The following is a 15,648-nucleotide window of genomic DNA, read 5'->3' as shown; positions in this document are numbered from 1 at the left end:
TACACACTTATTCTCCAACTTTCCCTACTATTACACAACAGTGAATAAACAAAAGGATAAAATCATATCTGGAAATTAAAAGGTGTTCATATTTAGAGAGAGAAAAAAATGCTGGATATTTGAACAAAATATAAAAGACAAATGGTTTTATTGCATCACTTCATTTATTGCAAATAAGACAGTTGCAAGGCTACAAAGACATAAAACTGATTGAATCAGTACACAAGTTAACATGTGCTTTAGGTTAAGTTCAGTTGAATAGCACTTTTAGGACAAACATGTTCCAGTAAGGCCGTTAAAGACTGATAAGTACAATACTTTCTCATTATGTTGGAGGGATTTTATAAATAAACTACAAGGTGTTTAATACATTTGAAAAGTCAATTACACAGGATTTAAATACATACACATACACACACACACAAGCTCTTCCCATATACAACCCTCTCTAATGACATTAGCATCTTCATTATCATAAAGCAGTGCTCTGTACTATTTGGGTGTTAGGTTCATGATGTCCACCTTCATTTCTAGTTCGGCATCAATCACAGCCTTGAAGATCACAAGAGACAAATTAATTTCCTTTCGTCATTTTAACATCCGGTTAACAGTTTTGCATTTCACGATATGAAACTTCATTTATTTCATTGAGAAATACAAATTGGCACTGTTGACAAGATTTGAAAAATAATTCAATAACCACCTACCAGCTCTCTTTTTGCCTCTTCAACCTTTACTTGTGCAAGGGATGGACTCTAATAAAAATAAAGGTTCATAAGTTACCAATCAGGTTTGATACAACATAACATTCCACTATCTAGGCTGGTTTGAGGGACAGTACATGTCTGCAGTGATAACAGTTCCATTATTGCATGTTTTGCATACGAGATAAAATCTTAAGGTACTGTATATTAGGGATAGGCAATACCACTGATTTTCTTTTCAATCCAATTTGAATCAATACCAAGGTTTGCATCGTTGATACTGATCACGATATCGTGTGTGTGTGTTACAGCAAGGACAAAAATTATGAATGGCTTGAAAAGCGCATGCAGAGCTTTCGCAAAAGTAATGGTGGTAAACTTTGGACTGATTTTTAAACATGTACTGGATAATCATTAAAACTGCACAGCTTGCTAACTTGTGGTTTCTGTAGCATACAGCCCATATATAGGCTTACATGCAATATAAGGTAGACCACCTCATTAGGCTAACAGCCAAAAAACAATCATGCAACGTCATACACTAATAGATGGTAATCACTGTAGGTAGTATAGGTAGCGACAGAAAGTTCTTATGCAGTAGCTTAAATAAGTAATGAGGAAAAAATAGGTTATAACAACTATGAATCAATTATCTGCAACAGTCACTTAACATTACTTCACATTTAAAGGAGTTTGCTAGCTAGGCTTAGAACTATTAGTAAATACGAATTGTTTAATTTCAAAATGCTCTTTTGACAGGCTTGGGTGGTATTAAGGTAATACAGTATAATGCATTGTACTAGTAAACCCAGAATACCACAAGATTTCAAAATATTGCAGTATACCCAAAATATATTTGAAAATACCAGAAAAGGATTGTACAAAGCACTGTACTTTGACAAACATCAAAATTTTGCTTCATCACCATCAATCAACCCAGATTTTAGCCTAAACTTCTTCTCAAACACTTATTCAATGGTAGCAAGTAGCAGGCAGACATTATGGCTAATGAGTGTATTTAGCAGCTACAAATACAAAAGATTAAAAAGCTCTCCATACTAATGGTAATTTAATACACACGAATAAACTGCATTTCAGGCAGTTTTGCCTTTTCATTGTGCTCCATCATCCAAAATGGCAGCTGTGTTTCCTCTTTAGGTGCTCGTACATAGCGCTACTGCCGCTGTGGTATGCCATCACACTTTGCAGAGTGTAAACCCACCTTTTTGTTTTGTGGCAATTTTAATTACTCACATAATTAGGTAGTAATATTGAAGGAAAATATTTGTCATGACCAATTGAAGCCTTTTAGTAATCATGAAGGTAATTTCATTACAATAAAAAAATTGTGTGTTAATTTAAAATACTGATGTTGACACATTTTCAGCATGTTGATGTTATTGACTAAACAGCAACCCTATTCCTTACCATCCTGAAGAATAAAATAACTTTGCACAAAGTTGCATTTTCTTTCCATGGGTTCAGGAGAAGATACACATCAGACTATGTGTGCAAGGCAGGGAACAACCCAGAATGGGGTGCCACGAACAAATGCCTGCCTATGGGTAATTTGGTAATTACAACTAGCCTCAGCATGATTTTAGACTGTGGGGGGAAACCAGAGTACCTGAATGATGACATGCATAGAACATGCAAACTCCACACACATGGAACCCTGGCAGAGACTTGAACCCAGGTCCCAGAGGTGTGAGGCAACAGTCTATTATATTCTATATATTATATATTATAGTCTACATCAATTAGTACTGAAAGTTAATAACCTGAAGCTAACGTAACCAAAGACTTCGCTAAAGAAGTTCAAGATAATCTGGTGGATTCTGGTTTGGCTAAACGGTATCTGCTATTTTCGGTTTGGGGAAAAAAGCAGGGGTCAAATTTAACTTAACATATTAATTTCTTATCTGGTAATGTAAGAATTGATTCTAAAAATTAAACATTCGGATCGAAAAACTTAATGTCAATATTGATTCACATATCCCTAGTGTACACATCAAAGTATTACCTTAAAGGGTGAATTACACTAGTCATGTGAAACTTGCATAAAATATGCCAATGTGAAATTCTCAACCCCCCCAAAAAAAACTTACAGGAGTCAAGTCTCTGTAAGACTTCAACTTCTTCTGAAGTGGCAAGATATCTTGTTTCAATTTTGCAATTTCCTAGAAAAAGAAAAACAGTTCAACTATATAAATATCCACACATTTAACAAACATAACAATAACAACAATAAATATTCAAACTATGGTTGCTATGGAAATAGGTACTAAAATTTCATTTTACCTCCGAGACCTCAAGTATTGCTTGATGGGTTAATGAATAGTCCATTTTCCTAGAAGCAATCTTCTCCTGACGAAGGGAGCAAAGTCACAATACCAGGAAACATACCAAGCACTTAAAATCTCAAAAACTAAATGTAAACATCAACTCATGGGTTAATTTTATTTCCCAGGCACAGGTGTTTATGTAAAGATGAAGTCAAATTTCACATATCAAAACAATATTTTGGTTCCATGTCTAAATAAAATAATTGTTATTAGGGATTTGTGGAAAACATAGCCGGCAGTGTGGCATCGCACATTATTCAGAGGATTCCGTTACATACCACAGACTTCTACTGTACTTCCAGCTTACTGGTGAACCAAAAAAAAAAAAAAAAACAACTAACAGTGCTTGATTAACCAACCTGAGCCATCTTGATTGTGAATGAAAAGTCCTTAGATTTTGCCTTAATGAAGTCCATGTTTAGCAGTCTTTCCTCAGCTTTGGCATTCTCCACCTCCTGGGTTTTCACCGTTTTACTCAAATCCCTGACAGATGAAATGTCAGGTGGAAATTTTGAAATCAAGAACCACATAATTTTCCAGGGTATTATTACAAATCAAACAAAATATGACAGAGCCAGTTCTGGCAAGATCTGGAGAAGTAACCATTACACCCAATTCATTTAAAGGGGGGGGGGGGGGGAGAGAGAGACCTAAATTATTAGGAATTAAAGCAGGGTTGTCAAACTCCAGTGCTGAAGGGCCGTAGCCTTACTCATTTTTGGGTTTCCCCTTATTTAACACACGATTCAACTCCTTGTGCCTCCTTGTGCTAATTACCACACAGCTCTTGAGTTGAATCATTTGTGGTGGAACAGGGAAAGAACTAAGCTACACAGGGCTCCGGCCCTCCAGGACTGGAGTTTGACACCCCTGAATTAAAGGATACAAGTCTTACTCCTGTAACATTTTCCGAAGCACTAAAATGGTTCCCAGTTTCTTCCGGAGGGTGGTGAGCTCCTGCTCCATATCTCTGTCCTTCTTTTCAGATTCCGTAAGTCTGCTGGTCAGGTCATTTATCGCAGGTACAAAGCTAGTCACAAACGCAGACACCGTAAGTACACTACAGGACACAGTTTCAAAGCCTAAAGCCTTAAAAAATCTATAATATCAAAAACATTTATTGAGGAAAAAAAAAGAAATATATATCTCTCTCACACACACACCCATCACCAACCATATTTATGATTTTTAACACTTTTTTGGATACAAACGTCCATATACATTATTTTTCAGGAAGTCAATAATTTTTCCTGTTAATTATACATTTCCTCTAGCCGTTCACAGCAGATCACACGTCGCTTTACCTTGATAGGGAAGTGTCCTTTAGTTTAAAGGCCATGGCGCAGGAGTTTAACGTCGCCATGTTATCAGAAGCTAATTTTGACAAACTCCCCGACGACAAGCCAGCTCCTTGCAAAAGGACGTCCTGCAGGTGACAACCTAAAAAAACAGTCCAATTAGGTGCAAAAAAAGGAGGAAAATTCAATTTACGTATAGTCTTAATATTGATACAACTACTGCATATATCACTTACAATCGGCTTGATACTCAACGGCTTTCTGCTTATGGTCCTCTATTAGTAAGGACACCTGATTGCATCTGGCGTCACTGAACTCGGCAAGTTGGTACAGTATGTCTATAGTCTTCGTGTTTACTTCATACTCCGGAATTGCCTGGTCCCCAAATGCTTTAGTGAGCCACTGCATAACCTAAAAACAACCATTTAAGATTTAACGTTGGGAAACTTGAGCTCTTCTTACAAATTTCCCAAAAGTATATTCAGCAGAAAAAAGCAGAATCCACCCATCTACTGAAAGAGAACTTACCTTCGTAATCTTATCGCACATAATTAAATGTGAATGGCTTTAAAGAACAATAATGTATAACAATCGTTCCGTAAAACATAAACGTAACACTCTCAACTCACTCCCGCGTGTTTCGGCTGAGCGCGCTCCGCAGGCGGAATAGGGTATTGGTCCTTCAAAAATATGAAAAACCAATGAACATAGCGAGAAACTGTCAGGGTTACAAAACCACACCCAAGTGCGCGGTGATTGGTCTTCCCAAAGAGTCGTGATCCGGTGTGCGGCGCAAATACGGAGAAGGGTCGAGTGGCAGTAAACGGAACGGAACGCCCTTCATCGTTTTCATTGGTTCTAATGCAATTCGTTTAACACGAATGCCTACACTGGGTAAAAAAAAATTGCCGTGAGCTTCATATTTCGCTTATATACATTAAAACAGTTTTCTTGTGAGACATCCCTAATATAAATAGTTCTTACTGGCTTACGAAGCCACTACTACTGCTTAACTTGGTTGAATACCGTTCGCATTATGATACCGCTACTACTGCCTAACTTAACTGCCGTTTGTATGACAGCGAATATGAAACATCAGACCACTGGTCCTCGCGATTTCCTACCTCGGCACACCTGATCCAACTACTAATGATCATCTCTTGTATCTAATTGGTGAATTCTCTTGCATCACCTACAGTTCATAATATAATTCAAAAAGATTCGAAGAATCTGCAGTAATTTCCGTACATAAAGGAAAAGGACACAAACCTTAAGGTGAATAACTGCAGCGTTTCCCCAACCATTATATTAGGGGGGCGCCCTGCCCCCCCAACGGCACCTCACGCTCCCCCTTGAAGGTCAAGTTCATTTAATTTAATTTTATTTTCTATATAGCGCCAGATCACAACAGATGTCTTTTAAGTTTACTTTCCTATAAAACAGTTCTATACATTGTCCTTTTATTAAACAAATTAAATAGCCTTAATTGTGTTATTTATCTTATTTACACAACAGCTTGTCATTTGTGTTTACAATTCTCTGCTCTCTGTATCGCGCGTGGCGGAGTTCCGCCCCGATGCGCGCGCACAGACACCCCACCAGCGGACAGAGAGCGCGCGGCGGAAAATATGTCGCGTCAACCACCTGAAAAGCAGACAGAAATATCTGCGTATCCAGAAAGATACACTGCAGTGACAAAAGCTGCACACTCAGTGGATAATTAACATAAAAAGAAATGTTCTGATGTTTAGTTCAGTTGTTATATTGACTGCTGTCGTTAAAAGAAACACATGAACACCATGATGACATGAATCCTGTCGGTGTCCGTCTGCCCCCCCACCCCCCAAAGCTGTAAACCTAGGGGAAACACTGAACCGTGATCTTCGATTCCCTCAGACAGTACTGCATGAAGAACCGTCATTCATATACACTCACCTAAAGGATTATTAGGAACACCATACTAATACGGTGTTTGACCCCCTTTCGCCTTCAGAACTGCCTTAATTCTACGTGGCATTGATTCAACAAGGTGCTGAAAGCATTCTTTAGAAATGTTGGCCCATATTGATAGGATAGCATCTTGCAGTTGATGGAGATTTGTGGGATGCACATCCAGGGCACGAAGCTCCCGTTCCACCACATCCCAAAGATGCTCTATTGGGTTGAGATCTGGTGACTGTGGGGGCCATTTTAGTACAGTGAACTCATTGTCATGTTCAGGAAACCAATTTGAAATGATTCGAGCTTTGTGACATGGTGCATTATCCTGCTGGAAGTAGCCATCAGAGGATGGGTACATGGTGGTCATAAAGGGATGGACATGGTCAGAAACAATGCTCAGGTAGGCCGTGGCATTTAAACAATGGCCAATTGGCACTAAGGGGCCTAAAGTGTGGCAAGAAAACATCCCCCACACCATTACACCACCACCAGCAGCCTGCACAGTGGTAACAAGGCATGATGGATCCATGTTCTCATTCTGTTTACGCCAAATTCTGACTCTACCATTTGAATGTCTCAACAGAAATCGAGACTCATCAGACCAGGCAACATTTTTCCAGTCTTCAACTGTCCAATTTTGGTGAGCTCGTGCAAATTGTAGCCTCTTTTTCCTATTTGTAGTGGAGATGAGTGGTACCCGGTGGGGTCTTCTGCTGTTGTAGCCCATCCGCCTCAAGGTTGTGCGTGTTGTGGCTTCACAAATGCTTTGCTGCATACCTCGGTTGTAACGAGTGGTTATTTCAGTCAAAGTTGCTCTTCTATCAGCTTGAATCAGTCGGCCCATTCTCCTCTGACCTCTAGCATCAACAAGGCATTTTCGCCCACAGGACTGCCGCATACTGGATGTTTTTCCCTTTGCACACCATTCTTTGTAAACCCTAGAAATGGTTGTGCGTGAAAATCCCAGTAACTGAGCAGATTGTGAAATACTCAGACCGGCCCGTCCGGCACCAACAACCATGCTACACTCAAAATTGCTTAAATCACCTTTCTTTCCCATTCTGACATTCAGTTTGGAGTTCAGGAGATTGTCTTGACCAGGACCACACCCCTAAATGCATTGAAGCAACTGCCATGTGATTGGTTGATTACATAATTGCATTAATGAGAAATTGAACAGGTGTTCCTAATAATCTTTTAGGTGAGTGTATAATCGATTTTACCACATGGGCTCAGGATTAATTTGGCAAACCTTTGTCAAGCACTAGAATATGTAGTTACATCCACAAATGCCAGTTAAAAAATGTACTGTGTCAAAAGAAAGTCTCATGTTAATTGTACCCGGAAGTGAATTCCCTGGGCTTAGAGGCACCTGGGATGGACCATGAGGTCAGGTCAGGTTGGGGAGCATGCGCTGATGCAATGTGTTGCAGCACCCACCGTACAGCCAAACTCCTCGGGATCCCGGCTGGCGACCCCCCAGGCAGATATACGGCCCATTCCCACCCTCCGGAAAAGGCCATCCATCTGCCACAGCCAGGTGTTACGTGGGCGTCCCCTTGGCCTGGTCCAGCTGCTCGGGTCCTCAGTAACAAGGATCCTGCGAGTCGGATCACCCTCAGGGAAACGCGCCACATGGCCGTAGTGCCGTAACTGACGCTCCTTCGCAATGCAGGTAATGTTCATTCAACACAAATTCAGGACTCCTCTAGCAACCGTTCATTCAACACAAAGTCAAACCAGCAGTACCTAAGGATTCTCCAAAGAGACACAGTACCAACGGAGTGCTCCACATGGACCATCAAACATTGAAAATGTGTATTGTGATTAGGCAAGTCAAGACAAGTCTTTTTTTTTTTTGAAGAAATGGATGCAGTGTGTTCTGGAGCAAAGAATGAATAGGGCCATCCATACTGTAGCCAGCGATATGTCCAAAAGCCAGGGTCTGTCATTGCCTGGGGTTGTGTCAGCGCCATTAATGGTGAAAAGTACATAGAGATTTTGGAGCAACATAGGTTGCCTTCAAGGACACACATGCATATTATGACAAAACAAAAGTACATTCTGCACTCATTACGACTCATGGATGTGGAACAGAGGTGGAAATTTCAGGTCCAGAAAGTAAAAATCCAGACCAGGATTTTGTTTCAACCAACCAATTGAGTATGAAGAGTCACTGTCACAGGTGTGAGGTCGACAGTGCTAACCACCAATTCATTGTAAATATATGTACTTTTTTTTAACAAATTTATTTATCTGGACAATTGACTGGTTGGGCTCTCACCCCTGGGGAGAAAGGCCAGGAATCCCCTGTGAGTTTTTGAGTCTTAACGATAAGGTGTCTGCAGTGGTGGAACAGTCCCAAAAGCAAAATCCTAATACTATTAATCTGTTTATTGGAAGGAATATCTATATAAAAAGGTGACCCTAATACCCGCATACTATATCACATGCCACACACAACCCTTTACCCATTTTGCACAAAAAAACATCTCCCTGAATAAGTTATGTACAAAAATTGCAGTTTTTTTTTCTTATAGCTGTCCTATACTACACCATGTTCGTTGACATGTTAATCTTTCTAGACTTAATATCAATTAAGGATTCACATGCAAGGAATGACGCATCTGATGTAAAATTCAGGCCGTGAATACAATAAACTATAACTATCATGAACTATATTGATAACAGCATATTACGCGTTAAAATTTCAACTGCAGATAGACAATTCTGCATGCGGAGCCAGCGGACCTCAGCAATCAGCGTGACTTGTACGCAAGGTGACATAACACCATCGATTGGCGCTTCTAAACGGAAGCAATTGAAGAAGTCAGTGCAAATAATGTTACAAAATCAGTATTAAACTGCGAGAAAGCTCTCGTGTTATTATACAAGTCAAAATATTTTAATTGGGTGGGGGAACTTTGTTAAACACGTTATATATTTAATTAAGATTTTAGTGCAGGTTAGTGCTTCCGGGTCACGGGTGATTTTTCCCTGTTGAGCAGGAGCCGGACATCGTCCATTTTCTTCACTCTGCTCCGCTCAGCGCAGCCGCTCACAGCCAGGGGACGCGTCTGCATTTACACTGAACATGCTGTCAGTTCGGGTTGCCGCGGCTCTCGTCCGCACTCTTCCAAGACGCTCCGGATTAGTTAGTATTTTGCTATTGTTTTTACTCGTTGCTTTTTACTGTTTGTAAGCTTTCTGCGTCTGGTACGTTGTGAATGTCACTGAATGGCGAGGACATGCAATGCGGGCTGCCATCTTGCACTTTACGGCCTATGTGCGCGGCTGTTAATGGATCGGAAAGCCGGTTTAGGTTTTGACCTTGTAATTAATGCTTCACGCTAATCAGTTATCGCATTCTGCAAAATTTAATGAAATTACCGTTGATTTCTTTCGCTACTGACCTTGTAGTGTGTCTGTCTGTATGTATTGGCTAAGTAGCCTGATGGCTATTCAGCCCCAGCTAACTATCGGTGAAGGTCAGATTATGATTGTCTGTCTGTCCTATTGCTGAATATACTTGACAGTGAAGAATGTAATTCGGGTGCTTTCTGTTAAATTAAATCGCATTTTGATGTGCTTATTGTGCTGATCTTTTTGTAATGGCTGTTTGAAAGCAACGAAATAGGCGTAGCGATTTTGATTATGGAATACTCTTCTAGCTGTATATGCAACGACTTTGACGATATGAGAGCAGACAAATATGTCGTGCAAAAACAATATCTTTTTTTTTTTCTGGATTACACTGGTGGTGTTGTCCATTAGTAGTATCTACACCGGTACTCCGCCTGAGTGTGAAGGTCAACCGTTATTAAAGTACATTATTGTGTAGGAACCAATATGTGTAAATTATCGTTGAATCAGATGTTTTTTTTTAATGAACGGTCGTAGCACCAGAAGCTTAAATTTTATATATTTTTTCTTGAGTTGCAGTAGAGCTTTTGTTCTGCTTTGGGGCTTCAGGAGATGTTTACCTCAGTGTTTATGCTTTCATGGTATATATTTCGTTCACAGCATGTGAACATGTGTTTTTGTTGTTACATGTGTTATATATTTATGTGTTTTGTTACAGATATTCAAAAATGTTGCAGCAGCTTCTGTTTGCGCCAAGAACCTTCACACCAACCGACCATGGCTGCAGAAAACTGGTATGCATGTTTAGAGGTTGCATTGATGGGCCCAAAGTCATCTGATGTCGTTTTTAACTGAATAAATAAATCCATGACTGAGACACTTGGGGTCCTGCAGTAATGAATGCTAATTTTTAAATTCAATGACCTATAATGTGTGCATTTTTTTTTTGAAGGCACTGCTGAGGTATCTTCCATCCTGGAGGAGAAGATTATGGGTGCGGACACAACTGCTAACCTTGAAGAGACCGGCCGTGTCCTGTCCATCGGTGACGGTATTGCCAGAGTGTACGGGCTCAGGAACGTGCAGGCCGAGGAGATGGTGGAGTTCTCTTCTGGCCTGAAGGTATCCTTGATTGATTTACGCACCTGGAGTATAACAGTGCGAATTCAAATATCTATTTATAGATGAAGTATAATGGTTGTTGAACTTGGAGCATTTAATTGGCATTGGAGCTGTATTAAATTATTGCCTCATGGTTCTAGAGCTGCAGATTAGAATGCAGCCTTAGGCCTACCCATCTGAAGTTTGCATTTCTTGTGTGATTTCGTTTCCCTCCACTGTAACCTATAGCTATTTCTTTCACTTGTATGGTAAAAATAATTTATTTTATTTTTAAAGCCTGTACTTTGTTTTCTCTGGATCACTCTGACTATAAATAGCTCGTATTTTTAAGAATCACCGATAACAAGAAAAGTACAGTTTTTCAAGCTCATGTGCCTTTTTTTTTTTTAAATTAAATGTCTTCATAGAATTAGGCTCCTTTTAATCAGATCTCGATCTTCTCCCACTAGGGTATGTCTCTGAACTTGGAGCCAGATAACGTTGGTGTAGTGGTGTTCGGTAATGACAAACTCATTAAGGAGGGTGACATTGTAAAGAGAACTGGCGCCATTGTGGATGTTCCTGTCGGTGATGAGCTTCTGGGTCGTGTTGTAGATGCTCTGGGAAATGCTATTGATGGGAAGGTAAATATGGAGGCTCCCGGCCTTTTCATTTATATAGACTTTGAGTATCTTTTGTATATTTGTATCTTTTTGTGACACTTCTGGTTTTTAAAGCTTGCTTTCTTGTCCCTCTTTTCCTACCGTAGGGACCCTTGGGGTCCAAAACCCGTAGGAGGGTAGGACTTAAAGCCCCTGGCATCATCCCCAGGATCTCAGTGCGTGAACCCATGCAGACTGGAATCAAGGCCGTCGATAGCCTCGTGCCCATTGGGCGTGGTCAGCGCGAGTTGATTATTGGTGACAGGCAGACCGGGTAAGATGCTTAATTCTCTGGAGTCAGCATTTGTAAGTGACATAAGTGGCACACTCACAAACGGTGCATTAACGCCCAGTGTTTTGCAGCAAAACCGCCATTGCCATTGATACAATCATCAACCAGAAGAGGTTCAATGATGGGACTGATGAAAAGAAGAAGCTGTATTGCATCTATGTCGCTATTGGCCAGAAGAGATCTACTGTGGCCCAGCTGGTGAAGAGGCTGACCGATGCTGATGCCATGAAGTATACCATTGTGGTATCTGCCACTGCTTCTGATGCTGCCCCCCTACAGTACCTGGCCCCTTACTCTGGCTGTTCCATGGGAGAGTATTTCAGAGACAATGGCAAGCATGCTCTCATCATCTATGATGACTTGTCCAAGCAGGTGCGTTAGCAGTGTTTCGTTTCAGCTTTTTGCAGCTGGGTATGTATGAGCAGTTCTAACATACACTGTTCCCTCCAGGCTGTTGCTTATCGTCAGATGTCCTTGTTGCTCCGCCGGCCCCCTGGGCGTGAGGCCTACCCCGGGGACGTGTTCTACCTGCACTCCCGTCTGCTTGAGAGGGCAGCCAAGATGAACGACAACTTTGGTGGTGGCTCCCTCACCGCACTGCCTGTCATTGAGACCCAGGCCGGTGACGTGTCTGCCTACATTCCCACTAACGTCATCTCCATCACGGATGGTCAGGTGAGCGATGCTAACTGATGGTGCTTTTTCATGCTGGTTATGAGTGATGCCTCAAGTCCTGAAAGTCTGCCTGTATTTGCTTTTCACAGATCTTCTTGGAAACTGAGTTGTTCTACAAGGGTATCCGCCCTGCCATCAACGTAGGTCTGTCTGTGTCCCGCGTCGGATCAGCTGCCCAGACCAGGGCTATGAAGCAGGTGGGTGTTTTTGTGTGTTTTTGTGTGTGTGTGTGTGTGTTTACTAGGGGTGTAGTGTTAGTTTTCCCACTGTTAGGTTTGTGTCAGTTTCTGGACAGTGGTAACGATACAAAAACTGTATCTTTTAAGAAAATAAAATGCATTATCCTTAAGCCAGTGGTTTTCAACCTGTGGGCCGCGGCCCCCTAGTGGGCCGCGACGGTATTGCAGGGGGGCCGCCAATTATTATTAATAGAAATTGTAATATTGTTAATATAATAAAAAATGTCTAGTCAAAATCAAATAAATCATAATTTGATATATAATTAAATAAATTACCAGTTTATTCAATAAAGACAATTAACAGCCTTGCTTCCGAGTACTTAGTTAACCCGACACAAAAAGCGGGATCGTTTAAATTCTTTTGCAGTGGGCCGCGGAAACATATGTGTTTGGCTGTGTGGGCCGTGAGTTAAAAAAGGTTGGGAACCACTGCCTTAAGCGATGACCTCTCTATTTTTTCATGTAAGAATTCTCCATTCAGAAAAATGGCAGCATGACTAACTCGGACTAGTTTCTCTACTCTATGAAATCAAAGGGAAAACATTAAAAGTGCTTCTTAATTTTGAACCTTGTTGGTGTTTTGTCTATATTGTTTTAAATAAGTGTGTAGTATGTACAGTACCTGCACAGACAATATAAAATACATTTTTGGAATATCAAGTCTTCATAAAGAGAAATTTTTATTTAACAAGAATGTATATGAAGTTAAGCATATCACTGTTAAAAAGTAACCAGAGGCAATCGCAGCACAGTAAGTGTACATAGATAATCAATATTAAAAACTCCACACTCAAGAGCAGACAGAGTGTTTCTGGTGCAGCAGCCCCACATAAAGGGGACCAAAAAAATGTATTGTGCCGAGTGGTCGAGTCATTAAAGATGACAGATCTTTTTATTTTTATTTAATACTAGCAGTGGCACAGACAAGAGAACCAAGTTTACTTGTCAATTACAGGCTAATGAAATGCACATTCCATGGCAAACATTAGTTATGGCATTAACATAAATCTGCTGTTGCATAATGACATTTAAATTCTGGCCCTCAAATACAACGACGCTGGTGTTTTTTTTAGATGTTTTTTGGTTAAAAACACACAGACAAAAACAGATTGATAGACAAGCTGTGTGTTATGTAATCTGTGTATCTCCCCCCCCCCCCCCCCCCCTCCTCATCCTCAGGTGGCTGGTACCATGAAGCTGGAGCTGGCCCAGTACCGTGAGGTGGCTGCCTTTGCCCAGTTTGGCTCTGATCTGGATGCCGCTACCCAGCAGCTGCTGAACCGTGGAGTGCGTCTTACTGAGCTGCTGAAGCAGGGCCAGTACTGTGAGTGATCTCATGGCAGCTGATTCGCCTTAACTTGTGTACTCTGGCTCTCTTTGTTGCCCTGGCCTAATTGCATGCCTCACTGCCACAGCCCCCATGGCTATTGAGGAACAGGTGACAGTCATCTACGCTGGTGTCCGAGGCCATCTTGACAAGTTGGAGCCCAGCAAGATCACAAAGTTCGAGAAGGCTTTCCTGCAGCACGTTCTTAGCCAGCACCAGGACCTGCTGGCCACTATCAGGTATCTACCAGGGCTTTGCATAAGACATGCTTGTATTAATTGTTAATTACACGTTGCCTGCCACACAGGCTGTGATAGTCTAACCCAGGGGTCTCAAACTCCAGTCCTGAGGGGCCGGAGCCCTGTGTAGCTTAGTTCTTTCCCTGTTCCACCACAAATGATTCAGCTCAAGAGTTGTGTGGTAACTAGCACAAGGAGTTGAATCAGGTGTGTTAAATGAGGGTGAACCAAAAACTGTGTAGGGCTCCGGCCCCCCAGGACTGCAGTTTGAGACCCCTGGTCTAACCTTTAGAAGCAGTGCTTTGCTGATGCTTGCCCCTGAATAGCATCTTATGGTATAATTTTAGAGTAGCGCTATTGGGGATAGAAGACATGACTAACTTCATAACTGTTCTGTTACAGGGCCGACGGCAAGATCTCAGAGGCAGCAGATGCGAAGCTGAAGGAAGTCGTGTTGAATTTCCTGTCCAGCTTCGATGCTTAAACTTGTGTGGGTTTTTCCAGTGGCCGTCTTGTCAATGTTTGAGAAGTGCTTCAGTTAACTTTATATGAACCTTAATGATTGTGGCACTTCATCTTCAATGTACAGATCTCCAAACAGAGAATAAAATGTTAACTCCAGAAAATATGGAATGGAATTTCTTTGATTGCATGCGGGTGGTTTATTTTAGCCTTTTTTTGTGCCATTTTCAGCTTCCATCTGGAGGATGGGTGATCGAGATGCTGAGGGATTTGAGTTGGCAAAACATTTGGAATTGGGAAAAGCTTATCAGTTCCATTGTTGAACCTCATTCAATTCTCCATTTGTCTAGCATGTAATGACAATGGAACTGGGTTAATCAGAACGTTAAAGTTTTTTTTTTTTTCTTTTCTATCCATACACATCAGTGTAAATGTAGGGTGTTTTCTCAGTTGAACTGTATGTTTAATGTTGTTGAAATGTGTTTGTGTTTAATGGACTTTTTAAAAAAAAAAAAAAAAACTTTCATACCCTACAGTCTTCAGGGATGAATGCTCAGTGTTTTTGCTACAGAATCAACCCTCAAATAGTCTCATTTATGGTAATGACTGCATAACAACTTGTTGTCAGCTTAGTCTTGGTTTGGTTTTTCAGTAACTGACATTTAATAATGAAATAATGTAAACCATCTGTGACTCATCTTCAGTATGAAATGCAGGGTTGTATTGGGCAGCAGATTATTGGGTATAATGCTAGAATGCAAGTTCATTCTTAATTTGAGTATAATGGAGGTCAAGACTAAAGAATCGCCTGGTTTGGGACCTTGTAGGCAAATTGCATTGAAGCCAGTATGAACAGCTGTTACCGGTGTAGATGGTTGGTGTGTTATATGGAAATGGAATGTGCTGTTAGGGAAAGAAACTTCCTAAAAATGACTTTTTACACACTAGCGACAGAATCAGGTTTATTTGGCCAGGTATGTTTGCACATGTATAGGAACAA

At 40.9% G+C, this 15,648-nt stretch overlaps 2 protein-coding genes across 3 annotated transcripts; one reads left to right on the top strand and one right to left on the bottom strand.

Moving 5' to 3' along the window:
- Positions 1–145: 145 nt before the first annotated feature.
- On the bottom strand, positions 146–5,894 carry haus1 (HAUS augmin-like complex, subunit 1). Of its 2 annotated transcripts, none has more exons than XM_072714410.1 (9): positions 5,617–5,894; positions 4,584–4,758; positions 4,354–4,489; positions 3,945–4,079; positions 3,409–3,532; positions 3,006–3,071; positions 2,813–2,884; positions 708–755; positions 146–552 (listed from the first exon to the last, which is right to left on the bottom strand). In XM_072714410.1, exons 2-9 carry the CDS (start codon positions 4,753–4,755, stop codon positions 493–495), a joined length of 813 nt encoding a protein of 270 aa, XP_072570511.1. In that variant the 5' UTR covers positions 4,756–4,758; positions 5,617–5,894; the 3' UTR covers positions 146–492. The 2 variants fall into 2 exon arrangements, with proteins under 2 accessions (XP_072570511.1, XP_023678807.2); XM_023823039.2 differs by lacking the exon at positions 5,617–5,894 and adding an exon at positions 4,876–5,456.
- Positions 5,895–9,283: 3,389 nt separating this feature from the next.
- On the top strand, positions 9,284–14,812 carry atp5fa1 (ATP synthase F1 subunit alpha). The gene is made up of 11 exons (XM_023823382.2): positions 9,284–9,442; positions 10,370–10,445; positions 10,604–10,773; positions 11,223–11,396; positions 11,522–11,688; positions 11,778–12,078; positions 12,157–12,381; positions 12,471–12,578; positions 13,800–13,944; positions 14,036–14,186; positions 14,589–14,812. The coding sequence occupies exons 1-11, from the start codon at positions 9,383–9,385 to the stop codon at positions 14,668–14,670; spliced, it is 1,659 nt and encodes a 552-aa protein (XP_023679150.2). The 5' UTR covers positions 9,284–9,382; the 3' UTR covers positions 14,671–14,812.
- Positions 14,813–15,648: the final 836 nt, after the last annotated feature.

The sequence above is a fragment of the Paramormyrops kingsleyae genome, chromosome 7 (genome assembly GCF_048594095.1).
Source record: "Paramormyrops kingsleyae isolate MSU_618 chromosome 7, PKINGS_0.4, whole genome shotgun sequence".
Lineage (NCBI taxonomy): Eukaryota > Metazoa > Chordata > Actinopteri > Osteoglossiformes > Mormyridae > Paramormyrops > Paramormyrops kingsleyae.
The sequence above is the reverse complement of the archived record's forward strand: the minus strand, read 5'-3'. Positions and strand labels throughout refer to the sequence as shown.